Source organism: Trichoderma breve, chromosome 3, assembly GCF_028502605.1.
Source record: "Trichoderma breve strain T069 chromosome 3, whole genome shotgun sequence".
NCBI lineage: Eukaryota > Fungi > Ascomycota > Sordariomycetes > Hypocreales > Hypocreaceae > Trichoderma > Trichoderma breve.
In genome coordinates, this window is record NC_079234.1 from 4,761,383 (window position 1) to 4,788,086 (window position 26,704).

The following is a 26,704-nucleotide window of genomic DNA, read 5'->3' on the forward strand; positions in this document are numbered from 1 at the left end:
TCACCCCCAAATACCTTCTGAGTGGCAATGTCCCCTTCTGCTATCAGCAACTCCCCAGAGCAGCGACCTGCAAACAACGGCACCACCCCCGACAACTTCGCTATCCAGCCTCCCGCCGACTTCACCGGCTATGACCACGTAACGTGGTGGGTTGGCAACGCCAAGCAGGCGGCCGCTTATTACACCACCCTCTTTGGGTTTGAGACCACGGCTTATCGTGGACTCGAGACTGGAAGCCGGTATTTTGCTTCTTATGTCGTCTGCAACAATGGCGTCCGCTTCGTCTTCACGTCGCCTCTGCGATCGGAGGCTCACCTCCCTGAAGATGAGACCATCTCTGATTCTGAGCGGAAGCTCCTGAAGGAAATTCACGCTCACCTCGAGAGACACGGCGATGCCGTCAAGGACGTTGCCTTTGAGGTTGACAACGTCGAGGCCGTATACAACAAGGCCGTGGCTGAGGGCGCCATCGCCGTCCAAGGCCCAACCGCCACCAAGGATGACCACGGCTCCGTCACCACCGCCGTCATCTGCACCTATGGCGATACCACCCACACTCTCATCAACCGCCGGGGCTACACTGGACCTTTCCTGCCCGGCTTCCGCGCCGGCAAAGAGCGCACCTCGTCCGTAGCGATGCCCAACGTGCCCCTTGCCCGCATCGACCACTGCGTCGGCAACCAGTCGTGGAACGAAATGGTCTCGGCCTGCGCCTTTTACGAGCAGTGCCTGTCCTTCCACCGCTTCTGGTCCGTCGACGACTCCCAGATCTGCACCGAGTTCTCGGCCCTCAACTCCATCGTCATGGCCTCGCCCAACAACCTCGTCAAGATGCCCATCAACGAGCCCGCCCCGGGCAAGAAGAAGTCCCAGATCGAGGAGTACGTCATCTTCAACTCCGGCCCGGGCGTCCAGCACATCGCCCTCCTCACCCCGGACATCATCACCTCCGTCTCGGCCCTCCGCGCCCGCGGCGTCGAGTTCATCAACGTGCCCACTACATACTACGACACCATGCGCCAGCGCCTCAAGACGGAGAAGCGCAACTGGCAGCTCAAGGAGGACCTGGACACCATCCAGCGCCTCAACATCCTCATCGACTACGACGAGGCCGGCTACCTCCTGCAGCTCTTCACCAAGCCGCTCATGGACCGCCCTACCGTCTTCATTGAGATTATCCAGCGAAACAACTTTGAGGGCTTCGGCGCCGGAAACTTCAAGAGCTTGTTCGAGGCTATTGAGCGCGAGCAGGCCGAGCGAGGAAACTTGTAATTTTTGTAATACCCACCTAAAAGAAACGGCGTGAAAGAGAAGCCGCCGATCTATGAATTTTTCTACATGTCTTACTACACAGCTTCGGGAGTTTGTTTACTGGGCATCCAAGATGATGCAAATGGGAGCATTCAGGTAGTTTGCAGCCACGATTACGAATCATGCTGAAATGAAATTTGAATATATTTCAAAAAAGCTTACTGGCTTTTCCATCGTGATATCTTGTACATCTTCCCCCTTTTCATCATGTTTTGAATGACACTACCTTGAGTAGGCAGCTGGAATGGTATCTCCCCATCAGTAGGGTTCCAACCGTAATGCTCCGTAAAATGCTCATATCTAAACGCCCTAAACAAAAACAAAAGAGAGAGACGATATCTTTGCAAGAAAAAAAAAGTAAACATCCCTCATGGCGCTTCTTGCAGTAAAAAAAAAATCCAGCCTCGTGATGCCACCCACAAGTTCCAAGCACCTATCCGTCTATAGCCATGACTCCGCCATTCGTATACCCATTCCCATTTGCCTCAACAGGCGGCACCCCATCAGGGGCCGGAGCAGCTTGAGATTGACTCTGGCATCCAGGGCAGTTGTGTATCACCATATGAGCAACGACGTCGCAGTCGATGCAGAAATGATTGCTGCACACTTGACACTTGTATCTCCCGCTTTCGCTCACACCCTTTGCAGGCGCTTTTGGTGGCGCTTCGTCTTTGCCCTTTTCTTTGTTTGGCTTGGGAGGTTCGGGGAAGGGACACTGGCAGGAGAAGCAAGCTGTTGATCGCGTGGCTTCGGCCCAAGGGACTTCGACCCAGTTCCGCAAGGGGAAAAGGTGGTGATAAGAACGAGCAAGATGTGTTGATAGAATGAGCGTCAGGCCACAAGCGGGGCACTCCGAAGGCAACCTGCACACCTTGACGCCGCATCGGGTGCAGAGATAACCCTCTCGACAAGGTTTACTGTGGCAAGCGCAGTAGCTTGTAGTCCCACCAGGGGCAAGCGTCCGTGAGGGGAAGCCCATCATCAACAGACTAGATGTGCTTTGTTCCTTGGTCCGATTCACGGGGGGCGTAGTTATCGCCAGAAACAGATCCTTGAAATGTGTTTCATCCATGGCGACATTGTACTGTGAGTCGTCTCCAACATTTGTTCTGGAGCAGAGTTCCGCGCAGATGGCAACCTGAGCGGACAATCCGACCACAGATACCCGTATTCGTTCAGCGATGAGGTTGCTGATTGTGTCGTGAATGTCACCGGGATCGCTCGAGAGCAGGGCGCCGTAGATGATGAGCACCTCTCGTGTGCCGTGGGAAGGAGCGTGGCTATCATCCAACATCAAGTTAGCATATCGAGTATCAAAGTGGCGGGCGAATCAAATCTGAAGTAGAGAGCTGGCAGCACTCACAATAACGCTCCTCGACACATCTCCAACGCATTCTGCAAGCTCGGATTCCCCTGAGGATCCTGCCCTTCCAACTCTCGCAGCCGCTCTAAATGCTCTGCAGGATTCCCTCCCATATCACTGACTCGAACCGCCACGCCATCCCTCATGCCCACAATCGCTAGTTGCGAAATTGGGTTCTGCTCAAAGTACTCCCGCACGAACGCCGCTGCGTAGCTCAGCGTCAGTCGATATCGCGTCGGCAGCAGATCCTTTTCCGCCATGGCGAATGACATGTCCAGCACCAGCACCAGATGCCGTATGATGCCGCGCTGCAGAGGCGTCGTGTCGCGCAGCAGCCGTCGGCGTCGCTCAGCCTCGTAGCCCGCCAGGTTGAGCATGCCATCATCTTCCTCGGGGAGATCCGTCTCCCACGTTCGTCTAGACTGCTCCCATGCTTTAGATGCGTTGCCGCCGCGCTTCTTCTTGGATACTTTCGAGCCCTTGGTGCGAGCCGCGCTCGGGTCGCCGTCCGTCACGGTATGATCCATGATGTCGTCGTCGGACATGTCGTCGGCGACGAACTCGCCATCGGAGTCAGCCATGGTAAATTGGGTTTTGCAATGAGGCGTAAATGGGAGATATTATGCTTGAATAGTAAAATAAGATTTTGAGCAAGAAAAATAAAAGTATGCGTGCAGTTGACAGAAAGGAAAAGGTGAATGACGTGCAGTTGGAGAGTTTAAGTGATGGAAATCGATAAGGCTGCTTTAGCTGGAAACTTATCTCAGCCTCGTTAGTGCTCCTAGTTCTCCACCAAAGCACACCGGCCTATCAGATTCACGCTGTATTTCACACTGAGATAGATGAACGACACAATGTCATACAAAATAAAAAAAATCGACTTTCAATTATTACTCACTCACTCCCCCGGGGTATACTACAAAGTCATATCTAAACCACTGTACAGGCTATCGGGCCTTGAAGCCCGCCTAGCGAGTAACATAGAAACCAGAACATATGTTTTTCTCCCACAATCTTTCTCCAACTCACCAGATGCCTTCCAGCCAAAGTGACACCAGTACGCAAAACATTATTACCAAAGAAGCCCAAGCCCTCTCATGGAGAGCTGAACAAAGAAAAAGCAGATAAACATAAACAACTTTAGCTCCAACATAATGCGGCTGGTCACTCAGTCTCCCCGCCCTCCTCCAACCAAAAAGGAAATTCCATCACTGCTGGCATATTTCAGCCAGTTCCATATGTGCTGCGTGAGCGCGTCGTTCGACTCGTAATCAACTCGTCGGGGGAAACGTATATATATGAAATGCAGAAGTTAACAAAAGAGTGAAGCCGTCAATGCTGCCGCCTGTAAACGCCGAGGTTCGAAACCCGAAATGTTGCAAGATTATCTTAGTTGTATGGTTGAGAGTTGTAGGACTGGGAGTGCGAGTGATTGTTGGAGTTGTAGCCTTGCGAGGCAAAGCCTTGGTTCGAATAGCTCTGGTTGGCGTATCCCGTGTTGGCATAGGCTGCACTGGTAGCAGTATAGCCTGGAGAGGTGTAAGACTCTGTTGCTGGCATGGGCCAGTCGTCCTCGGTGATGCTTGACCAGAAGACCCAGACCATGCCGACGGCCAGAAGCGTGAAGAACGTCTCGAAAAGGGCTCCGTCAATCTTGCCGTTGGTCCCATCGCAAATGTACTTGCTGATGACGTAGTTGAAAACCTGACCGATGGCAAAGAGGAGGGCGGCGGCAGTCAAATAGATCATCGGGCGGAGCTCTCCCAGGATTCGAAGGACCAGAATGGTTTCGAGGACGAAAAATGCAACGAGGAACAGCAGAGGGATAAGCTGGTATAACACATAGAGGGCAATGTTGCGGTTCGGGAGTTGATAGCTACTGTCCCAGAATCCGGTCCAGCTGAATCCCGTGTCGAGAGCAATGTAGCCAGTTCCAACGAGGAGGGCACCGGCAGAGCCAAATAGCAGGGCCAAAGATAACGGGGTGCCGTCATCGAGCAGCTGAAATCCAACAACAGCGTTGAGCATGAGGATCCATGTGGTCGCGATGATGGCGCCAATGTGAATGCCACTAAAAGCCTATATCACGGATGTTAACAGATTATGAACGAGAACCTTGACAGCAGGGGTGACGAAATGGGATGGCTGGTAAACGTACCACTCGTACGGTTTTGCCGAGAGGGATTTCGCCAACTGAAAAAATTTCGCAGATGCTGATGAGAATATAGCCAAGAAGGAACAGTTGAATTTCGCTGTCACGCCAATGTTAGTTCTGTTATCCGAGGTGTATGCACGGTAGTACATACCGACGGCCCACGGCAGCCTTTTTCCTGTCCGATTTTATGATGAGGAACGATGCCATGGCAATACCGATGCCACATAGGATGATTGATCCAACGTTACCCAAATGCCGGCCGCCGCTCAGCGAGATTCCGGTGAGCGCACATCCTCCCCAGGGGCCGGTTTGGTTCTTGAATTCTTCGGATAGCAACTGTGGTTGACGGCTGGTTAGCTTCCATCCCTGAAATCGATGCTGTCTCTTGTCGTCTCTTTCTGTCCATTCTCATATCCCCAAACAGCACTTACGTTGCAGACCGGCAGGGTCGAATCTTTGCAGAAGTCCTGTTTACACACTTGATCAGCCAGCTACACCAAAAGCGCAGAGATTGGACGACGGCGTACGTTAAAGTTGCCAAAGGCTGTGGACCCCATTGTGACTGCGGATGCTTTGCACTTCGATCAGCACGCGAGCAGCATCCAGCGATGCAATCACAATCGGGGGTGGAGGAATTGGCGGGATGGGCAGCAGGTTAGGAGCGAGATCGATCGTCGGATGCTGCAAGTCGGCGTCTCGTTTGCAGGTGGCGCTAAGGCAGCTGCAGAAGCTGGTCGGGAGCGCGTATCGGGGCCGAGATGTAAAAGAAGCTTGAGCCCTTGCTGTTCCCTTTAATTTTCCTTTTTCCTCCCTTTCGCTTCTGGGGTCCGTTCCGGTCGGATCGAGGGCTGGAGGCCACACGAGGCTGTGAGATTGCTGGTGCTTATATCGACGTGCCTGCGCGCTACTGTTGCGATAGCAATGGGGCGAAGTACTCGACAAGTAGCCCAAAATAAAGAGCGCCGCCGGCGGTGTATGTGTAATACTTGTATGCGCGGTGTCGAGGCCCAACGATGAATGGATCGCGTTCAATGCGTCGCCCCGTCTGTGGCTTTGGTTTGGGCCGTTGTTTGGGCCAGGCCAGACGCTCCAAGCTGGTCAGAGACGAGGCCTTCTCGCTTCAGGGTGGGTTATTCTGGCTGTGGAGGAGGAGAGTGGGAAGAAAGGATCTCGAGTCCTAAGCAAAGAAGCAAGGGAGACTCGTTGGCTGTCCAAGGGAAAAACCGGGGGTGTTCGACGCACCTGCAGCAACTGGAAGCTTGGGCCGGGGGACAGCGCCTGGCGATACCCATTGTGTCTGAGGCACGTACCAAGGGAGTCTTACCCAAGGGAGAACCGCCGGCCGTGTACCCAAACAGTACATGATGCTGCTGTGCTGCACTGTTACAGTAATACTTGGACTGCTACGGAGTGCTCCAGCACCTACGAGTACTAAACAAGGACCTTTTGGTGTCGCCAAGGCTCGTTCCATATCAGCAGTGCAGGCTTTTCCCATCGCCAGTGGTTGGGCCGCCGCCGCTAAAACGGACGGCCATGTTGCTCGTCTCTCCCCCTAAGCCCCGTCAAGCCCCCGGGTCCAACGCTGAGTCTAGCGCATGTTACTGAGCCCTAGCACCCAGTCTAGCACGCCCGGCCTCAACTTTTAGGCCAGGTCCAGGTGCTACTGGGCTCAACTTGGCAGCTAAAGCAGGAACGGGCTTGCTGAGTGGGCGAGGTGGGGCCTCGGGTGATCCCACGCTAGCATTAATCGCGTTGTGATTGGTTCGCTAGCTATTTTTGACAAGGGACCACCCTTGTTTAGGAAAGCTGACCATTCTGCTGAGACAAAGAGACGCAAACGGAACAATGAGTGCGACCTTATATCACGTTAGGGGCTGGTGGCCTCGGGATGGAATATTAATGTCTGACTATTACGAGAGTGCAGCGCATGAGTACAGGTACCTGGCATGGAATACGGAGTACAGCAGGGCCTACAGTTGGTGCATCAATTACAAATGCCCTCCAGCGCTCTCATGGACCAACTTCATCCAAGATTCCAGTCCACAGCTCCAATATGCAGTAAGACACCTTTAGGATGCGCTATAACGCTCTATAACTCACGTTGTTGCCACTGGCACCAAATACGCGTGCTAACCAAGCGGCTTTCCTCGTATGGCTAAAAAGCGGCAGCCAATCGACATGTGCCTCAGACATCACGTACATTAGCATGGAGTACTACCACTCGTACGAGCCACGATGTAGAGCTACGTGGCGCCGCATATCGACGTGTGGCTCGTAAAGCCTGGTTTTGACGCTCCAGCTGTTGCGTCGCCTTGCTGATACGCATTGCATCGTGCAGCTGATCATCATGCACGTTGGTTTCGTATCTTCTTTCCTTCTTTTCTTTTTCTATTCTATTCTATTTTTCTTTTCTTTTTTCTCTCTCTTCTGCACAAACTCCCACAAACCCCCTTTAGCGAGCCAATGGGAACTTTTGAGCATCCCCTTCCATGCACACTAGTATTACACGAACTCTGCAGAACAAAATCTTTCCATATCAGCATCCCGGCTTACTTCCAACCAAAGTCCTGCTGTAAAGCACAGGGCACGTTCATGCATGTCCAAGTAGCGCCGTGCGTATTTTCGGCTTTGCATTCTCCACAGCAGCTCCGTCGGCCAGACAGAGCGCCGCAAAATCGCTTCTCTGCAGAGCTGCGTCATTGCTAAAAATGGCAATTTCATCCTTCTTCCAGTCATGTGCTGCTGTCATAAAATCGACTCCTACGCTCTATAATTGTTGATAGATTACGAAGGCGAACTGCGTCCAGTTGCGTGCCTCCGATTACCTATGGTGCAAATACTGTGCATACACGATCCACGGCTCAAACTACAACATCCTATGAGGCCCGTCTCCGGCTGATTAGTGTGAATCGTGCGTTACGATTAAATTGCTTCGACAAGCTAAGCGGGTCCCGTCCCGTGGTTGGATGACCTTGGTTTTTTCTTTTTAAAATTGCGCTTTCGCTTCCCTGCCTGATCGATGACCGGCACAGGCGATCGTCGGAACAATCGCCTACTTATGTTGTTTCCGTAGCTCACTGTACGGAGCACCATTCCGTGTTTCTCGCTTTACGGAGCGCTAACTATCCCGATATCCCTAGCGGATGAAGACTGCCTTCTTGGCTGTAAGAATTGCACCGTACTTCCATCGTAATATGCCTGTAAAAGACGACCAGACCAGATCCACAGCGGACATTGCTGTAACAGTGAGAGTATCTCATCATTGACATTGGAGATTGTAAAACCTGTCCAGGCGGCCCAATATCCCGGACCATACGCTCCGTGTAATTGCTGCATTAGTTGAGTTCAATATGAGCGCAAAAAGTAACAGAGCATGATAGCACCCTATCAGCCTCTAAAAAAAGATATGCTTTACAGCAAATGGGCAAAAAATCTCTCCCGCCGGGAATTGAACCCGGGTCTCAAGCGTGACAAGCTTGCATACTGACCACTATACTACGGAAGATGTTCCAGGCGTTGGGCGCCTGTTGTAGCGGATCACGTGCTTGGTCTTGATCTATTTACATTTATGAAGCCTTTGTATTAGCTCAATCTAATCTAGTAATTCTTCGAAACCTTTGTGTCTGCGTGTGGTGCTGCTTAATGGGTTTAGAAGTATACATTAAAAAGTCGAAGATGAACGCCTCCAAACAGTACACCGATCTATGTGCATTATATCTACAGTCTCCCATGCTTCGTTGTAAAATAAATTACCCAAAAATTCTCTAAGTCATCAGTTTTATAAGAAGACATCTCTGATTGCAATATCGAACAGAATGGTTCTCCCTTATAGGGTAGCTCCGCCAATGTTTGGCAAACTTACATGTATCTTTGATCTTGGCCTGTAGATGAACTTGCGAATTAGATGAGGGTGCATACCTGGAAGGGCTGCCGCCCTCTGGTTGGGCTGTTGACGACTACATGTGCGTCTTGCCAGAAAGCTACATGCAGCGGCCAATTAACACGCGTTTGCGAGATATGGGCAACTCAAACCCCGCGCAGTGGGCGAGGCTGTACCTCCAGGCAGCTCACAGATCAACTTATATACCCACATGTATTCATCGGCATCGTGAACTATCATTATTCTCCCATCGGTCACCTATCGAACTCTTTTTCTTCTGTGCTACAGGAATTTACAAAGAAGAATACCGCCCTTTTGGACAAAACGGAAGGGAAAGCAACCGAAAAAAGACACCAAAGTACATTTGTCCGTTGGGCTTAATATCCCGGCTGTGCCTAATGAATTTGTACCCGATCTCGAGCCTGCGCTAAACTGCGAGCCATATATCGAACGCAAGCCGATTCAGGGGAGGCTATGGAACGAAGCATACGAACAGCTGAAGTCAACCAATGCCGGACTCGTAGAGTCATATGAGAAACTCCTCTCTACACAACTCTTTCAAGGTCAAAATGGCCCTTCTGAGTCTGCGCCCCTGGAGAATCGAATTAACAAGGCCTATGATAAGAGATGGAAGCAAATGCAAATGATTGTGGAGGTGGCCTTGGAGAAGAAGAAACCAAACATTGAGAAAAAGCAGAAAATTGGTAGTGGTTTAGCAGCAGTTAGCACTACCATGAGCCAAGCCGTCCGAGCTGTTCCAGAAGCTACTGTTGCATGGACTGGAGTCTGTTTTGTTCTCGAGGTAAGCTTATAAATCTCATTCAATTGAATTGTCACTAACGACAATGATTGAAGATGGTCTCTAATACCATCCGAGAGGCCAAGGCGAACAACGAAGGCATAGTATACGTTGTATCAAGGATGGATTGGTACTGGCATCTCGCGGAGCTACTCTCGGACGACAATATAAGTAAATCCGCGCCAAATTCGTTGCGACTTCAAATGGAGAAGCGAATCATTGATCTGTGTCAGAAGCTTCTACTTTATCAGATGAAGAGCGTGTGTCGTTACTACCGCAGACATGGACCCGCCATGTGGAGAGATGCGATCAAGGCTGATAACTGGAGCGGCCAATTGGATGATATTCGAAATGCCGAGGCGACTGTTCAGAGGAACTCAGGAATATTTAATGCTCTGGAGATCCAAAGGCGACTTGGCGAGCTTGATTCTGCGAGTCAAGTTCTCCGAGGCGAAATGCAGGACATCTGGCCAACAATCAAGCAGCATATCCTTAGCAAAGAAGAAGAACGATGCCTGAAGGATCTCCGAGTCACTGATCCACGCGATGATAAATCTCGAATTGAAGATACAAATGGTGGCCTTTTGCAAGGGGCTTATGATTGGGCTATAAAGCATGGCGATTTTATAGCATGGCGAGATGAGAAGGCAAGCCATATGTTGTGGATCAAAGGAGATCCTGGAAAAGGGAAGACGATGCTTATATGTGGCATTATTGATGAATTGCAACGCCAGGGCATCAGACCATGCTATTTCTTTTGCCAGGCTACGGATCCACGACTTAACAGTGCGACCGCTGTCTTGCGTGGCCTCATTTACCTGTTGGTGGATACAAACAGGCAGCTTCTCTCGCATATTCAAGAGAAATACGACCAAGTGGGGGCAGCATTGTTCCAAGACACCAATTCCTGGATCGTGTTATCCCAAATATTCACCGAGCTTCTAAAAGACCCTAGCCTAGAAGGCCAGGTGTTCATGATTGATGCGCTTGATGAATGCCAGAAAGATTTAGAGCGGCTCCTTGATTTTATTACTGGGACATCTATAAGCTCTTACGCTAAATGGATCGTTTTAAGTCGAAATTGGATTGGGATTGAGGAGAAGTTGAGCGTAATTCCACAAAATATTTAATTCTCCCTTGAACTAAACGAGCAGTCGGTCTCTGAAGCCGTCGATTTTTACGTCACTCACAAAACATCCCAATTGAACGAAGCTAAAGGACTGGACAACAAGACTGAAATAGAAGTTCGTAATTATCTGATCAATCATGCGAGGGGAACATTTCTATGGGTTGCCTTGGTTTGCAAAGAATTGTTGAAAATGAAGGTGCGGAAGCGACATGTGCCGTCGAAAATGGCCGACTTTCCATCTGATCTCGGTCCCCTTTATGACAGAATGATGCAGCAAATTCGTGAATCAGAAGACTCCAGTTTATGTGAGAGGATTCTTAGGCTGGTCTCTATCGTCTACAGACCCGTCACATTGGCAGAGTTGGCATCTCTCTTGGACATTGAAGACAAGTTCAGCAGAGAAGATCTGGAGGAAATAGTTGCCTCTTGTGGATCCTTTCTAGTTGTAAGAGACGACTCAGTACGATTTGTTCATCAATCAGCCCAAGAATTTCTGCTCAAAGACAACATGTTCGTTTCTGGAATTGGAAGCCAACATCATGCCGTATTTTTGAGGTCGTTGGACGTCTTATCAGCGACTCTGCGGCGCGACATGTATAATTTGCGCCATCCTGGTGCTCTTATTCAAGATTATTCACCGAATCAAGATGGAGATGTACTGAGGCACGCGAAATACTCCTGTGTCTACTGGGCGGATCATCTTAAAGCCGTCAATGACCTGGAAAGAGAGAAATGTCTCCAAGATCACGGCATCGTTCACCATTTTCTTGAAGAAAAGTTATTGAATTGGTTAGAAGCGCTCAGTTTGATGAAGAAGATGCCGGACGCCGCAAGGGTTGCTAGGACCTTGAAGAAGTTGGTAAGTGAACTTTCTGATGCAGGACAAACAAAGCCTAACCAAAGCCTACCTAGACAACAAATGATGAACGAATAATGCGGGACTTTATAGAAGATATTTTTCGGTTTGTCCTCGCACATAAAGTTGGAATCGAGCTAGCACCTCTGCAAGTCTACAGCTCGGCACTCATTTTTAGTCCCAGTTCCAGCATAATTCGGCGGACGTACGAAGAGACTGAGGTGCCAAAGTGGATTATTACAAAGCCAAAGATGCCGGTAGAATGGACCGCACGTGTTCAATCCTTCGAAGGAAGTAAAGCCTGGTGCCAGGCTCTAGAATTTTCGGCAGACGGAGCACAGATAGCGTCTGCGAATGATGATGGGACAGTTAGAATTTGGGATTTGGGGACAGGTGTATGTTTGCATAAATTCAAGTGTTCAAGTAATGTTCATATGCTTACCTTTTCACCCAACGGCAAACATCTGGCCACTGGAGCGTATCTCCCAGTCGAGATCTGGGACTTATCGACATCGACACGCCTATTTACATTTGAAAGCAAGGCATTCATTTCCAGCTTGGCATTTTCATTCGATGGAACACAATTCGCTGCAGGCTACAATCACGCGGATTTGGGTTCTTTTATTCGAGCCTGGGATCTTGGCATAGGTATAGAATTGAAGACACACAATCTCGGCACTGGTTTGGCTGAGTGTAGATGCATCGCATTTGCACCAGATGGAACGCACTTTGCTTGTGTGGAAAATAGAAACGATGAGCGAATTCATATCTGGAACTTAACTATAGACAGGCATCTACCTGCTGTCGAAATGGCGACTGTAAGATTTATTTCACCACAGTTCTCAGCTGACGCTGCGCAGTTGGCAGTGGCAGCAGAAGCAGCAATGAACAACATCATTCACGTTTTTGATACTTCGACGGGCGCATGCATTCAGAAAATAAGTCAACTCGGTAATCTCAACCAGCTGAAATTTTTAGCGACCCCTACTAGACTGGTGATAAGGTCTCGTGTTAGAGATTTTAGGATCTGGGATTCAGTTATCGGCGAATGTCTGTGGCGATTCAATTTTGACCGGCGCTGCAGGGTATTCGCACTCTCTCCAGATGGCATGTTGGCTGTATCAGGGGAATCCGACGTAGGAATATGGGAACTGGGTATTCACGGACCCATAGACGCATTTGAAGCCACTATAGGTGGTTTTGTTCAAGCAACTGTCTTTTCGCCAGATGGTACGCAGCTCGCAATAGTACCGTCCTACTCTGGAGAAAGATGTGCTATCCAAATTCACCACCCTGCCACTGGAAACTGCTTGAAACAGTTTGAATATGCACAAGATAAGTATATTAGTTCCATGGTATTCTCTCCAGATGGCAAGCGGTTGGTGTCTACGGGGTGGATGAAAATTGAAGTCTGGAATGTTTCTTTAGGTGTGAGCCTACAATCAATCGATATACGAGGGGAAGATGTGTGGACGCTCTGTTATCTTCTATCAGCAGTCTCACCGGATGGCAGTCATTTGGCAGCGATGCCTTCCCGAGAATATATCGACATACTGCAATTACCCTCAGGGAAAATATCTCGACGTATCACACGTTCCGATAATCGGCCCCTTGCCAGCCCTGTTGCTGCCGCGTTTTCACCAGATGGCACACAGCTCGGTCTGACGTTAGCATCTGGCGCTGTCCTAATCTTCGACGTACAGACGGGTGTATGTTTACAAGACGTCGACAACTTCTTTGAGCCACTAATTCACGGTTCCGGATTTCCTAGATTATGGCTTCAAACCGATTTGCCTATTTTCGGCTACCAAGACTGCAACATGAATCCGCCAACCCAGCAAGCTTTGATGAGGAGACCGTTGTCTGCATTTACAACGTCTAAAGATGGGATGTGGATTATGAGGGGCAAACAGCGGATGCTGTGGCTCCCCCCCCGAGTATCGACCATCAGCAGTGGAAATTTATGATGAATTTGTCACATGTGTAACCGATCATGGAGAATTTTTCTGCTTTCGTTTTGCTGTTGGTGAGTTGGACAAGGTGCTGGAGTGAAATATATGTTTCATAGCACTACGGTTCAGACAGTTATATCAACTCTCAAAGAGATGAGTATTCTTTGAGATGGAAGTCTGAAAAAAAGATCTCTTCAAAACGTGCTCTTTATGCAACAGAAAACACAAAATAGGTAGCATTACATTCATGTTTGCTACATCCAAAGATCTTAATATGGATTTGCCCCAATCGGCCCTCCCGGGTTCAGTATACGGATCCGACCCGGCGCCGATGCGTACTCCGGGAATTTTAGCATCCACCTGGCCAAGGCCGGGGCTAGCCTTGACGGCGACAATAGTTGACCTAACGAGTGTCTACGGTATACTGAGTGCTGAGTGCTGTTGACTACATTTCGGCCGTCTTGATTCACGACAACTTAAATATTGTACTGCTGAACATCAAAGGTTAACGTGTTCTGAACAGGTGCTCTTATGTATTTAGCCATAGCTGGACTGTAAGCCAACTGAGCTATATGTAAGTATCGTTCACTGGTGTCTCGTGCTCCGTGCCATCTCGGGGTACCTAACCGCCCATCCGTCATCTGGCAAGTTCATCTTGTAGAATCGTCTGATAAGAGTTGGATTCTCGCAAAATTTTTAAACCTGTTGATGGTTGCGCCTCGCCCGCTTAATGCTGAGAAGATCGGCGCTGGACCTTGGCCAAGGATGTCGTCTGACGTCGGCGTCCCACAGCTGAGATTGAGCGGAAATGCACGTGAGGTTACAGGCTGGAATAGCGCTTGGCATTCCTGTTGATCACTAGGGGGTTTTTGCCATTCGAGGCGCCAATAATACGAGGCGCGTTGCTTACGAGCAAAACAAGGAGGTTGACCCAATTGCTTATCAGTTTGTCGAAAGTCGCCTAGTTATAGGTGTTCTTTTCCTCGGTCCCCTAGACACGTGCTGCAGTTTTAACTCTTACAGTTCTTGATTTGATCCAATTTAAAGTCCAAAGAATATACATGAAATAATGCATATTGAAAATCAATGCCTTACTTATTCCTGGTCAATGTGGCTTCAATAGTCCGATAGATTCATCACCAGGCGAGGCGCAAGCTCTCATTGCTGCCCCTGAGAGGTGCGTTATCGCGCGGATCTGGCGGGCGAGAGCGCTGTAAATTAGGCACGTCGTCATCTCGGGGCTTCAATATTCCCTGAATCCGTCTAATCAACCGCTGTACCTGATTTTTTCTTCTCCTTCAACCTCTTCCCCTCCTCTCTTCTTCCATTCAAATTCAGTCAATCCTTCTTTTCAGCTTGACGAATGGCATCTTCACTTTCTTGTCCTGCTTTGCATTGCTACGCCTCGCCTCCTTTTCAGCTGGAATCAAGACTGCCGCGCCACAGAGCCGCCACTTGACGGTTTGCGTCTTCTTCCTCCCCATCTCCACCTTTCTGCTGCGTCCGTCTTTTGTCTCGTTCTTGTCTCTCGCTTCTCCAAGGCTTCAACCATCCATCTCGGGGTCCCCTGTTACTCGCCTGCTACCTAAAAAAAACTTGTCTGCCAGCTCTTCTTATTCCCCCAAAAAGCCCCCCTCCCCTCACATTCGCTCCATCGTGCATCTGTCGCAAGGCCACGAAACTCCACCCGCACTAAAAACGGACCCCCAGTGACGTATCGTGAGGCTCGTGGCTCTCGAAATCTGGGTCATCTGCGTCCAGGCTTGAGGCATCGCCGTATTGCCGGACCGGAGCTGTACATGCATCAGGACATTGTCGCGCTTCTGTTTTTACCCGTCTCTGGCTGATTATCGAATGTACCGTTGTTGTACTTTTTCCGCATTGCCCGTGTATCTTTGCCGGCACCCCCAGCTCCGAGTCGCCAAGTTGTTTCACTCGGCTTGACTCCAGTCGGCTGGCTCTACCAAGACCATCACCGTCTCTGATTGACGCCAATCTGATCTGTCTTGTCACCCGACCCCATACTTGGTCTGACAACACTCGTTTGTTCATCTGCTCCCTTGCTCTCCGCGCCCTTAGAATCAAGAGCCTGCAGGCGGGTGCTGCTGCTGATCAGCCCCAAAACCACCCAACATTCCTCCTCCAACGTCGACCCGGCTCCCTTCCAACATCCCCCTCCGGACGCTCCCTTCACGCTCCGACCTCGACAAGGACGACCAAGACTCGCCATCGGCATCGCTCCTTTCCACCAGGGGATACGGCGCCCCTCATCACCGCCCGTCGTCCGAGTCTGAGACATCGTCCTGGACCGACACTGGCGACATTGGCGACCAGTACGGCGACGACAACGACCCGGTCCGCATCCAGCTGCCTGAGGACATTGAGAACGAGCTACTCGCCAGTGTCCAGCGCCGACAGTCGAAGCCGCTGTACAAATCGCATAAGAAAGTCCGGATCCACGACCCGTCGCCGCACCGGCGCACCCACTCGTTTTCGCCGGCTCCGTTCGTCGATAAAGAGGCTATAGAGATACCGAACGTTCGCCATCGACCACCGTCTCGAGCGCAACGCTGCATCGGTTCCATCATGGCGGGCTCTTCAGGCTCCATCCACGGCCTTACGGGCAAGCCCCTGCTGTACGAATTCTGTCCTTGACGTGATGGGATTTGGTCGTGCTAACAATGCTTGCGATAGGTATTTTACGAGCATTTTCGTGTCTTTAGGAGTTTTTCTTTTCGGATATGATCAAGGCGTCATGTCGGGCCTTATTATGTAGGCTTCTACTTTTCCCCTTCTACTGTGCAACAGCAAATTGATGGATGAAAACTGACAATTTTCTTTACAGTGGCCCGTACTTTATCGATTATTTCAACCACCCCTCGAAAGCCGAGGTAGGGACAATGGTTGCTATTCTCGAAATTGGAGCCTTTATATCATCCCTCATTGTTGGCCGCGTCGGTGACATCATCGGCCGCCGCCGTACCATCTTATATGGCTCTTGCATCTTCTTTGTTGGAGGAGCATTGCAGACTCTTGCCACGTCAATGCCAATGATGATGCTTGGACGAATCGTCGCTGGTTTTGGTGTTGGTATGCTTTCCACCATCGTGCCTGTTTACCAGTCCGAAATCTCCCCACCCCACAATCGTGGAAAGCTTGCTTGTATCGAGTTTTCTGGCAACATCGTCGGTTATACGACCTCCGTCTGGGTCGACTACGGCTGTGGTTTTATTGAGAGTAACTTATCGTGGCGCGTTCCGCTTATGATGCAATGTATCATGGGCGCTCTTTTGGCATTGGGAAGCTTGATTATTGTGGAGTCGCCCAGGTAAGGAACCATTCTGCTCTTTATAATACAAGCTCCTTTTATCTTCTGCCAATCACGAAATGCTAACCCCTATATCTTACAGGTGGCTCCTAGACAACGATCATGACGAAGAAGGCATGGTTGTCATTGCCAACCTCTATGGTGGTGGTGATATTCATAATGCCAAGGCACGCGATGAGTACCGCGAAATCAAGATGGGTGTGCTTCTTCAACGTCAAGAGGGCGAACGCTCCTACGCTGAGATGTTCCGGCGTTATCGTACTCGGGTCTTTATCGCAATGTCCGCTCAGGGTCTTGCGCAGCTCAACGGCATCAATGTCATCTCCTATTACGCACCATATGTTTTCGAGTCCGCCGGCTGGGTTGGCCATGATGCTGTCCTCATGACTGGTTTGAACGGCATCACTTATTTCCTCTCTACCATTCCACCGTGGTATCTCGTTGATCGATGGGGCCGTCGAATGATTCTTCTCACCGGAGCTATTTTCATGGCTATTTCCTTGTCTCTCATCTCTTACTTCCTCTACCTCGACATCAAGTGGACTCCCAGGTTGGTGGTCTTGTTTGTCATGATATATAATGCTGCCTTTGGATACTCATGGGGACCAATTCCCTGGCTTTACCCTCCCGAAATTCTGCCTCTGAGCATTCGATCCAAGGGTGCTAGCTTGTCGACTGCTACGAATTGGGCTTTCAACTGGCTAGTTGGTGAAATGACACCGATTCTGCAAGAATGGATCAAATGGCGTCTGTATCTTCTCCACGCCTTCTTCTGTGTGGCTAGTTTTGTTATTGGTAAGTGACAAGCCTCTGTCCTTTTCACGACGTTTTCCTACACCTGATCAAGTGCTAACCCAATCCTATTTAGTTTACTTCATTTACCCAGAGACTTGCGGCTTGCGCCTCGAGGAGATGGATTCTGTATTTGGCGACGCTAGCACCGTGGCCACTCCGTCCATCCATGCGGAAACTGGATCTCTTATCCGGGGTGGATCACCCATTGGATCAGGGCGTACGCCGTTCCGCTCGACGACTCCCATTCCTGGGCTGTCTCTTGACCCTCCTGATGTCAATGATAGCAAGGCCGTGTCCCAGAGCGGCGGCGATGACCGAAGCATTAGCGGATGGTTATCGAGAGTTGTCAATCGTGGCCGTTCCGGTAGTCCAAGCAGTGGGCAAGGACGATATACTCCACTCGGCCAGCAAGAAGATGAGGGTCGTAATGACAATTGAGATAGCTACCATATCGATTTCTGGAGTACCTTCTATAGACTTTTCTCTTTTCATTTTCATTTTTTTCTTGGGGCATATAGACAGCGGAGCGCGGCTACAGTATCATGCTTCTCGCTCCATTGGATACGCAGCTTGGCCTAGACTACTTACCGGCAAAAGGACATTGGTTTTAGTACATAAGATGTACATGAATTGCACAGACTAGATCTGTGCTGAGAAGGAGAAGGAGCAGGAGCACGAGCAAATGATAGCTAAGAGCGAAGAGAAATAAAAACTCTCAAGAGAATTCAGGTGTAGCCGAGAACGTATTACAAACTGCTGTGTGTTTCGGTCAGCGGCGTAATGGCTTGTACAGCTCGTACTTTGAAATGAACAGACTGATGGAGGAGATACCAAGGTATCGGTATGAACCATGTAGTGGTACTATTAAATAATAGTCTATATCAACGATACAACTAGTAGCGTTTGATGAATTACATATTCCATCGTTCACACACCGTAATGGAAATTGATGAATGCGCAAGTCACATCGTGGTGGGAATAGGTTTGCGTTCTCCGTGCGCAGAAAATCGAAATCGTACAGTGTAAAAGTCAGCGCCCGACTCTGAGCAGCGTTGAAGTTGCTTCATTTTATATACCACTCCAGGCCCTTCATCGCAACTTAATACAAAGCAGAGTCATGAAGACTCACGCACACAGAAACTCAACGCCGACATCATGACAGCCACAGCCCCCAAACTAGACATCACCCACGCATATCGGCACCTTTACCGGGGCCTCCTCCGAGCGGTGCAGTACTCGGCGCCGGCGCGGTACGTGGTGCGGGACCAGCTCCGGGCGGCGTTCCGGGAGCGAGATGCGGCTCTGGACAGAGAAGGAGTCAAGAGGACGGTGTGGTTCCTGGAGGCAGCGGCTAAAGAGAGAGGACTGGAGCACAAGATTTTGAAGAATCTGATCCGGGTGCGGCTGGATCGGTCGTGGGGGTTGAGGACCTGGAAGAGAGCTCTGAACGAGACAAAACAAAAGTAAGTGACTTTATTTGTAGTTTGATTTGGATTGGTTTCATGTCTTCTTGAATCTTTGTTTTCACAGCGGTGGTCTTGGGATGAATAAGATCAGAGTTGTTGCCTGGTGGGATGCTAATGAGATCCAGATCCGACACAAGAAAGCTGCAGCAGGATGCGATGCAGCACTATAATATGACGATTGCAATGCTGAACAAGAGCATGGGGCTCTGTCTCCGATGAAATTTGTCGGATGAGACGCATCCGAGAGGCGAGAACTGTATGGGCCGAAGATATCAAGAGGTAGCGCATGAGTTGATGAAAACCAGACGGATATGAAGGAAGTGGAACACAATTGTACGAGTATTGCTGTCTTAATTTTTTTCTTGTTGTAATATTACAGAGCGGAATAGATCATTTGCGACTTTCGCTGTTCAACCTCTATTATAACTTTCTGGCGCAAACACCTTTAAAACTCCATGCCTCGCGTTGCAATGCCAGACCTCCCACCATATTACGGACCTTACAGGCCAACCTCGATTTCATTGAATATAAGCTCGTCCAAACTCGAATTGTCGCGTGCATATATCCAGGTTCCCAATGCTGTGCCCTCTTTATCTCCCTGGCCCTCGCTGGCAACGCAGAAATCGTATCGTTTGGGACCGGATAGCGGCGACGACAGCCAGATCTGCTTGTTCGGAGGCTGCTTGTTAATAACGTAGGTGCCCTTGCCGACTACGGTGATGGTCATGACACCGGACTGTTGGGAGACGGTTAGTGAATTGCATCATGGGAGAGCATTTGAGGGACAAGTCTGACTGAGTATTCCACGTCAATCGGGGCGCCATTGTCCTGGTGAGTCTCGAACTTCTCAAGAAGATCGTGCAAGTACTCATCCGAGAGATCGTTGTACTCGGCATCAGAGAGCTCGGCAACGGCAAATGTCGTCTCGGTCTTGGGAGCCGCCTTGTCCGGATTGGAGGTATCCGGCATGATGCCCTTGCGCAAGCTCGCGTGAGCCGAGAATTGTCGTCGCTGGGACGACATCGAAGGAGTAACTGCGCGCGAGACGCTGGGAATGAGACGGAAGCTTGCGGGAACGGCTCGTGGAGTGCGCATTGCTCGGCCGAGGAGGCTGAAGCCTTGTCTTGAGATGCTTGATGATGCCATTGTGCTCGGTGGTGGGGTTGAAGAAGATGCTGCTTGACTTTGATCGGAGATGCGAGGTATGCAATTGCGCAATTCGAGCTTTCAAAAGCTTTGATGGGTTGTGAGATAATATGTATTCTCTAGATGGCCAATTGCCGGCTAGCTGAAGTGGAGGACGTGAGGAGAAGAGAGAGAGCTGAAGAAGCTTTGAGCTCGATCTTTAGAATGACTGGAAGCCAATTGGAGACTGAAAGGTTCGTCGCAGCATGTACCCCATACTTGGGGCTCGGCATTCGAAATATGACCGGGGACACAGAGGGACTTTGATTGCCTCTGTTTTCACTCCTCCTTAGAGGTACCTAGAGGTTCCTTTTGCTTAGTCACGCACTTAGCAACGTCACTTGGAGCTCTCAGCACGCCGTCACCTGTATCGGCCCCACCAGGCCACTCTCTTCCATCAACATCCCGCCAAACAGAAACAGGTCTCTGGGCGATGATGAGCCTCGTTTCGCGGCCATGATCAGCGCATTCTTGGTTTTCAATAACCAGGGCCAGCCTCGGCTTACCAAGTTCTACACCCAGCTGGTGAGTTGCGACCACGTCGTTGCGCAAACCGAGACAGTATGCTTACTCAACATCGTCAACAGGACACGAGCATCCAGCAGCGCCTGATATCCGAGATATTCACCCTCGTGTCGAATCGACCGGCTGGTTCTTGCAACTTCTTGCCTCTGCCTCCACTGCTCGCAGCCTCCAGCACGTCGCATAGCTCGACGGAGGAGCAGAGCGATGTGCCTTCGCTGGTGACATACCGCCATTATGCGACCCTCTACTTCATCGTCATCTCGACCTCGACGGAATCGCCTCTCGCTTTGATCGATCTGATACAAGTATATGTCGAGGCACTTGACAAGTTGTTTGAAAATGTCTGCGAGCTTGACCTCATCTTCAACTTTGAAACTTTACACGCAACATTATCAGAAATGATCATTGGAGGCGTCGTCATCGAAACGAGCCTCGATCGTATTGTCGCTGGCGTCAGAGCTCAAGGAACCGTCGCCAAACGGCCGGTAAACGAGGGACGGAGCACGATTGGGTCAGGAATGGGTATTGGAGGCAACTTTGCCTGGACAGGGCGGGTATAATGATAATAACACGGAATGTAAAGAGATGGATCGGATAGAACTATGGCCAGCATATGCATACATTTCTTTGTCTCCTCCCTTGCCCAACACGGGTATCACGCCAAACGCCATATATATACAAGTACTATATTACACGCATCGGAGAGCTCCATTATCCTACGGCTTATTTCGACTCTGGGGTTTTCGATGATGGGTTTACTTCTGGGGCGTCCTTCCGGCGCTCGTATCGCTTCTCAGGATCAAGAACGCCAAAGAGATTGGTGTAGTGTTTCCGCAACTAGAAGCTCCGTGTGAGCGCATTGAACTCAAACGAATCTGTGTAGTTATTCTGTGACAAACCTCTTCTGATGGCTTATACTGTCGTCCCCACCACTCGAATTCAGAATAGAAAAGCAACCATACCAACGCGGCTGCCCTCGTAGTCAGCTATGATGCGTCTCTCATGTAGTCAATTCCACTGCAAAGGACCAACTGACCTCCAATTGTGATAAGCTGCGCATACTTGACGCCCTTCTCCCATCTTGGTGAATGGTGTGCGAGGGTAATGCGACGCTTGTACTTCTTCTCAAACCGAAGCTGTTGTTGATGAGTCAACCCTTTGAAGTCAGGTGGCCATACTTTTCGAGCCTTGTAGGGATTGTTTATGATAGTCAAGGGAACCTGTTTGGCGAGGGGCTCCTTTGCTGATTGGGCCAGCCGTCTGATGAGAGTTGGAAACATTGTTAGGTGAGATTCCTGCGGTACAGATGACTCTTCTGCCAGCAAGATCAGAGATAATTGAGATAGCAGAGCATAGGTAGATGACGCCGTTGGAACTAGCAAAAGTCGTGAAGGAGAGCCTACAAAAGCCGGCCGCCACTACACCGCCACACCAACGACGCCACAATTTCCATTTGGAAAAAAAGTGCCCCGCGATCACTTTTCACCCCTCCTCGTGCGCTTTTCGGCCTGGAAATCTGAACCCCCGCCAATTATCCTGCTTGCCGTGAGTCAACGGAGAAAATACTCGACGGTGTTCTCTCTGCGCAAGTGAGTCAAAAGGGAGCAGAGTTGTGGGAAGGAAGCATAAAGAGAGCCAATCCTCCCCGGGCTGTTCTTCTGATCCTCAGGGTTTTTTCTTCTTTTTTTTTTTTTCTCTGTCAGCGACCAAGAATTGCAAACATGTCGACGAATTCGGCGTCAAAGGCCTTGGAGGCCCTGACAATCTCCAAGACCAAGGAATTGAAAGGAGTATGCACAGAGAACCTTGAAATTCTATTAGTGCCTTGATCCTATCTACTAACCCCTACCAGACTGAGAAGCGCGATTCCCTGATCGTCATCGAGAAGAAGTACCAGCAAAAATGGCAAGAGGACCGCGTATTCGAGACCAATGCCCCAACGACAACCGAAGTGCCCTTCCACTCCATCTCGCCCGCCGAGCTGCGAGAGAAGCAGCCCAAGTTCTTCGGCACTATGGCCTATCCCTACATGAACGGCACCCTCCACGCTGGCCACACCTTCTCAGCCACCAAGGTCGAGTTTGCCGCGGGCACGGCTAGAATGCAGGGCAAGCGCGCGCTGTTCCCCATGGGCTTCCACTGCACCGGTATGCCTATCAAGGCCTGTGCGGATAAGCTGGTCAACGAGATCAAGCTGTTCGGCGAGGACTTCTCCGGATATAAGGAGGAGGAGGAGCCTGTTGTTGAGGAGAAGCCCAAGCCTGCTGCCAAGCAGACCAAGGAAGATGTCACCAAGTTCACGACCAACAAGAGCAAGGCCAATGCGAAGACGGTCAAGATGAAGTACCAGTTCCAGATCATGCAGGCCATTGGAATCCCCACCGAGGAGATTCACAAGTTCGCCGATTCACAGTACTGGCTGAAGTACTTCCCTCCTCTGGCCATTAGAGATCTGACAAGCTTCGGTGCGAGAATCGATTGGCGACGATCATTCGTTACAACCGATGCCAACCCTTACTACGATGCCTTTGTGCGCTGGCAGATGAACCGACTGAAGGAGCTGAACAAGATTAAGTTTGGCAAGCGATATACCATCTACTCTATCAAGGATGGCCAGCCCTGCATGGACCACGATCGTGCCGAAGGAGAGGCAGTCAACCCTCAGGAGTACACTGCCTTGAAGCTGAAGGTTCTGGAATGGGCTCCCAAGGCTGCTGAGGCCATCAAGGGCAAGATCCCCGAGGGCGCCAATGTTTTCCTGGTCCCTGCCACCCTGAGACCGGAGACCATGTACGGACAGACCTGCTGTTTTGTCGGCCCCAAGTTGACCTACGGCCTGTTCAAGGTTGATGAGAACAACTACTTTGTCATCACTGAGCGAGCTGCTCGCAACATGGCTTACCAGGGCATTTTCGCCAAGGAGGGTTCCATCGAGAAGGCTGCTGACATCTTGGGTTCCGACATTGTTGGAACCTTGGTCAATGCCCCTCTGTCTCTGCACAAGGAGGGTGTCCGAGTCTTGCCCATGGAGACTGTTCTGCCTACAAAGGGTACCGGTGTCGTCACCTCTGTCCCGTCAGACAGCCCCGACGATTTCGCTACCGTGACCGAACTGGCTAAGAAGGCTGATTACTATGGAATCCAGAAGGAGTGGGCAGAGCTGGAGATTTTCCCCATCATCGAGACCCAGTCTTATGGCGACCTGTGCGCACCTTTCCTGGTGAAGAAGCTGAAGATTGCGTCGCCCAAGGACACCAAGCAGCTGGAGGAGGCCAAGGAGCTGGCTTACAAGGAAGGATTCTACCAGGGTATCCTGAAGGTTGGCGATTTCAAGGGCGAGAAGGTCGAGATTGCCAAGCCCAAGGTCAGGAGTCAGTTGATCGAGGCTGGCGAGGCCTTTGCCTACTCAGAGCCCGAGCGCAAGGTCGTCAGCCGATCTGGCGATGACTGCATCGTCTCGCTGATGGACCAATGGTACCTGGACTACGGCGAGCAGTCTTGGAGGGAGACTGCCCTGAAGTGGGTTGACAACGTGGACGGTAAGGGCCTGGAGACTTGGGCTCTCGAGACCAAGAATGGCTTTGAGGGCGTGCTGAACTGGCTGAACCAGTGGGCTTGTGCTCGATCGTTTGGTCTGGGATCAAAACTGCCTTGGGACCCTCAGTTCCTGGTTGAGAGTCTGAGTGACTCTACCATCTACATGGCTTACTACACTGTTGCTCACTACCTGCACAAGGACCTGTTCGGCCGCACCAAGGGCCTTGGTAACATTGGCGCCGAGCAGATGACTGATGAGGTTTGGGACTCAATCTTCTGCCGCCGCGACCTGTCGGATGAGGTGGTTGCCAGCTCTGGCATCCCTCGCGAGACTCTGGAGAGCATGCGACGAGAGTTTGAATACTTTTACCCTCTGGACCTGCGAAGCTCCGGCAAGGATCTGATCCCTAACCACTTGACCTTCTTCCTGTACATCCACCTGGCCATCTTCCCGCCCGAGTACTGGCCTCGCGGTGTCCGAGCCAACGGCCACTTGATGCTGAACGGTGAAAAAATGGCCAAGAGCACTGGTAACTTCATGACCCTGAAGGACATGGTGGAGAAGTACGGTGCTGATGCCTCACGTATCGCCCTGGCTGATGCTGGTGATGGTGTCACCGATGCCAACTTTGAGGAAGATGTTGCCGACAACAACATTCTGCGTCTGTTCACCCTGCGTGAGTGGTGCGAGGAGATGGTCAAGGACCAGAATGAGCTGCGCACTGGCGAGATCAACAACTTCCAGGACGGCCTGTTCAACAACGAGCTGAACGCCTGCGCCAAGGAGGCCATCGAGCAGTACAAGCTGACCAACTACAAGCTGGCCCTGAAAGCCGCTCTGTACGAGCTGACCAGTGCCCGTGACTTCTACCGCGAGGCTTGCGCGGCTGGCGGCATCAAGATGCACAAGGACTTGGTCTTCAGATACATTGAGCTGCAGGCCCTGCTGATGGCCGTCATCGCCCCCCACTGGTCCGAGTACATTTGGCTGGAGGTCCTGAAGAAGGACTCTACCATCCACAATGCCCGATTCCCTGAGGTGCCCGCAGTCGACGCCGCCTTGTCAGCCAAGCGCGAGTACGTCCGAAACACTGCTTCCAACATCAACTCCGCCGAGGGCCAGCAGCTGAAGAAGAAGGCCAAGGGCAAGGAGCTGACGTTCGACCCCAAGAAGCCCAAGAAACTGACCATCTACATGGCGGCCAAGTTCCCTGCCTGGCAGGCTAAGTACATTGACCTGCTGAAGGAGCTGTGGGATCCCGCGACCAAGTCTGTCGATGACAAGGCTCTAAACGGCCGCATCGCCAAGATGGGCGAGATGAAGAAGGCTATGCCCTTCGTGCAGAGCTTGAAGAAGCGCCTGCAGGCCGGCGAGCCTGCCACCGTTGTCTTGGAGCAGAAGCTGGCGTTTGATGAGAAGGAGACGCTGAGCCAGATGCTGGCCGGCCTGAAGCGAACTTCAGGCCTGTCAGTCCTCGATGTCCTGGTGGTTGAGGAGGGCGGCAAGAAGGGCGTTCAGTTGGAAGACGGTAAGGAGGTGGAGATATCCGTGCCCGTTGCCGAGAATGCGGTCCCTGGCCAGCCCACGTTCTTCTTCGAGAACGTCGAGGCTTGATTCTAGGAGCGTTTCGCGCTTTGGAGAATTTGTTTCGGGAATTTTTTTGTTTGTTCATGAAGAAAGAAATAAAGTAAAAAGCAAAATTGTTAGAGAGAAAGAGACTGTAAGTGACAGTTTAGAGAGACAATAAAATTGTTTCACGGTTCACGTTTCTAGTCTGCGTTTCTTTGTTTCACGCGTCTATTGTGATGGGGAAGACATGTTTCTAAAATAACGTTAAGCTTACAAACAGTTGTGCTAGCCGCGGTGCATTTTACCCCCGTAGGACATTGAAGAGAAATCTCACGAAATACGCAACATGCATCAGCTCGACTAATCAACTCAACTCAACGACAACTCCGTTCTCGCACTCAATAACTGACGGTAAGCCTAGAAACCTCCCTCCCCCCAAAAAACTATTGGATCGGCTTCAGGCCCTTTTCCCACCGTTCTCGCCGAAACGCCGTTCGTCGGCCATCGGCCGGTGGTGGGCTCTTCCTCTTCTCAGGAGGCGCGGCTCGGTTCCTTTAGCGACGCCCCTTATTGCCCCCTTGTTCCCTAGTCGAAGCTTGTGCGTGCAAAGTCCTCGATTAGAACGACTACCCGACTCTAAAATAAATGACCCCCATGCTCCCAACTTGTTGTGCGCCTTTGCGCCAGGCGGGCTGGGGTACAGGTACGTACTTGTACGTGTACTCAGCGTAAGAACGGCTCAAGAGATCAATGTGGGAACGCACGGCTGATGTCGCCCAAAAGTCCACAAAAAAATTCTCCTCTTTCCTTGTCCTCGTGGCCATTGCTTTGTGGACGTTGACATTCCCCTTCT

The 26,704-nt window shown here is 50.7% G+C and overlaps 10 protein-coding genes across 10 annotated transcripts; 6 read left to right on the forward strand and 4 right to left on the reverse strand.

Annotated features, from left to right (window-relative positions):
- Positions 1 to 27: 27 nt before the first annotated feature.
- Positions 28 to 1,272, forward strand: T069G_05847 (glyoxalase/Bleomycin resistance protein/Dioxygenase superfamily domain-containing protein; the record flags this gene model as incomplete). The annotated part of the gene is made up of 1 exon (XM_056173057.1): positions 28 to 1,272. The coding sequence occupies one exon, from the start codon at positions 28 to 30 to the stop codon at positions 1,270 to 1,272; it is 1,245 nt and encodes a 414-aa protein (XP_056029915.1).
- Positions 1,273 to 1,744: 472 nt separating this feature from the next.
- Positions 1,745 to 3,255, reverse strand: T069G_05848 (ssl1-like domain-containing protein; the record flags this gene model as incomplete). The annotated part of the gene is made up of 2 exons (XM_056173058.1): positions 1,745 to 2,591; positions 2,675 to 3,255. 2 exons carry the CDS (start codon positions 3,253 to 3,255, stop codon positions 1,745 to 1,747), a joined length of 1,428 nt encoding a protein of 475 aa, XP_056029916.1.
- An 808-nt stretch (positions 3,256 to 4,063) lies between these two features.
- T069G_05849 (chitin synthase III catalytic subunit domain-containing protein) lies at positions 4,064 to 5,386 on the reverse strand (the record flags this gene model as incomplete). Its single annotated transcript, XM_056173059.1, has 5 exons — positions 4,064 to 4,753; positions 4,833 to 4,926; positions 4,981 to 5,165; positions 5,261 to 5,296; positions 5,357 to 5,386. The coding sequence occupies 5 exons, from the start codon at positions 5,384 to 5,386 to the stop codon at positions 4,064 to 4,066; spliced, it is 1,035 nt and encodes a 344-aa protein (XP_056029917.1).
- Positions 5,387 to 9,442: 4,056 nt separating this feature from the next.
- On the forward strand, positions 9,443 to 12,381 carry T069G_05850 (NACHT domain-containing protein; the record flags this gene model as incomplete). The annotated part of the gene is made up of 7 exons (XM_056173060.1): positions 9,443 to 9,511; positions 9,565 to 9,768; positions 9,823 to 10,617; positions 10,663 to 11,496; positions 11,550 to 11,971; positions 12,242 to 12,311; positions 12,361 to 12,381. 7 exons carry the CDS (start codon positions 9,443 to 9,445, stop codon positions 12,379 to 12,381), a joined length of 2,415 nt encoding a protein of 804 aa, XP_056029918.1.
- A 2,918-nt stretch (positions 12,382 to 15,299) lies between these two features.
- Positions 15,300 to 18,006, forward strand: T069G_05851 (sugar transporter domain-containing protein; the record flags this gene model as incomplete). The annotated part of the gene is made up of 6 exons (XM_056173061.1): positions 15,300 to 15,312; positions 15,562 to 16,081; positions 16,140 to 16,217; positions 16,291 to 16,773; positions 16,856 to 17,568; positions 17,642 to 18,006. 6 exons carry the CDS (start codon positions 15,300 to 15,302, stop codon positions 18,004 to 18,006), a joined length of 2,172 nt encoding a protein of 723 aa, XP_056029919.1.
- Positions 18,007 to 18,723: 717 nt separating this feature from the next.
- T069G_05852 (uncharacterized protein) lies at positions 18,724 to 19,253 on the forward strand (the record flags this gene model as incomplete). The annotated part of the gene is made up of 2 exons (XM_056173062.1): positions 18,724 to 19,031; positions 19,160 to 19,253. 2 exons carry the CDS (start codon positions 18,724 to 18,726, stop codon positions 19,251 to 19,253), a joined length of 402 nt encoding a protein of 133 aa, XP_056029920.1.
- A 280-nt stretch (positions 19,254 to 19,533) lies between these two features.
- On the reverse strand, positions 19,534 to 20,180 carry T069G_05853 (frataxin-like domain-containing protein; the record flags this gene model as incomplete). The annotated part of the gene is made up of 2 exons (XM_056173063.1): positions 19,534 to 19,770; positions 19,830 to 20,180. The coding sequence occupies 2 exons, from the start codon at positions 20,178 to 20,180 to the stop codon at positions 19,534 to 19,536; spliced, it is 588 nt and encodes a 195-aa protein (XP_056029921.1).
- Positions 20,181 to 20,675: 495 nt separating this feature from the next.
- On the forward strand, positions 20,676 to 21,304 carry T069G_05854 (clathrin adaptor complex small chain domain-containing protein; the record flags this gene model as incomplete). The annotated part of the gene is made up of 2 exons (XM_056173064.1): positions 20,676 to 20,744; positions 20,807 to 21,304. 2 exons carry the CDS (start codon positions 20,676 to 20,678, stop codon positions 21,302 to 21,304), a joined length of 567 nt encoding a protein of 188 aa, XP_056029922.1.
- A 163-nt stretch (positions 21,305 to 21,467) lies between these two features.
- Positions 21,468 to 22,024, reverse strand: T069G_05855 (uncharacterized protein; the record flags this gene model as incomplete). Its single annotated transcript, XM_056173065.1, has 3 exons — positions 21,468 to 21,581; positions 21,644 to 21,714; positions 21,781 to 22,024. 3 exons carry the CDS (start codon positions 22,022 to 22,024, stop codon positions 21,468 to 21,470), a joined length of 429 nt encoding a protein of 142 aa, XP_056029923.1.
- Positions 22,025 to 22,465: 441 nt separating this feature from the next.
- On the forward strand, positions 22,466 to 25,896 carry T069G_05856 (tRNA synthetases class I (I, l, M and v) domain-containing protein; the record flags this gene model as incomplete). The annotated part of the gene is made up of 2 exons (XM_056173066.1): positions 22,466 to 22,534; positions 22,597 to 25,896. 2 exons carry the CDS (start codon positions 22,466 to 22,468, stop codon positions 25,894 to 25,896), a joined length of 3,369 nt encoding a protein of 1,122 aa, XP_056029924.1.
- Between the last annotated feature and the right edge of the window lie 808 nt (positions 25,897 to 26,704).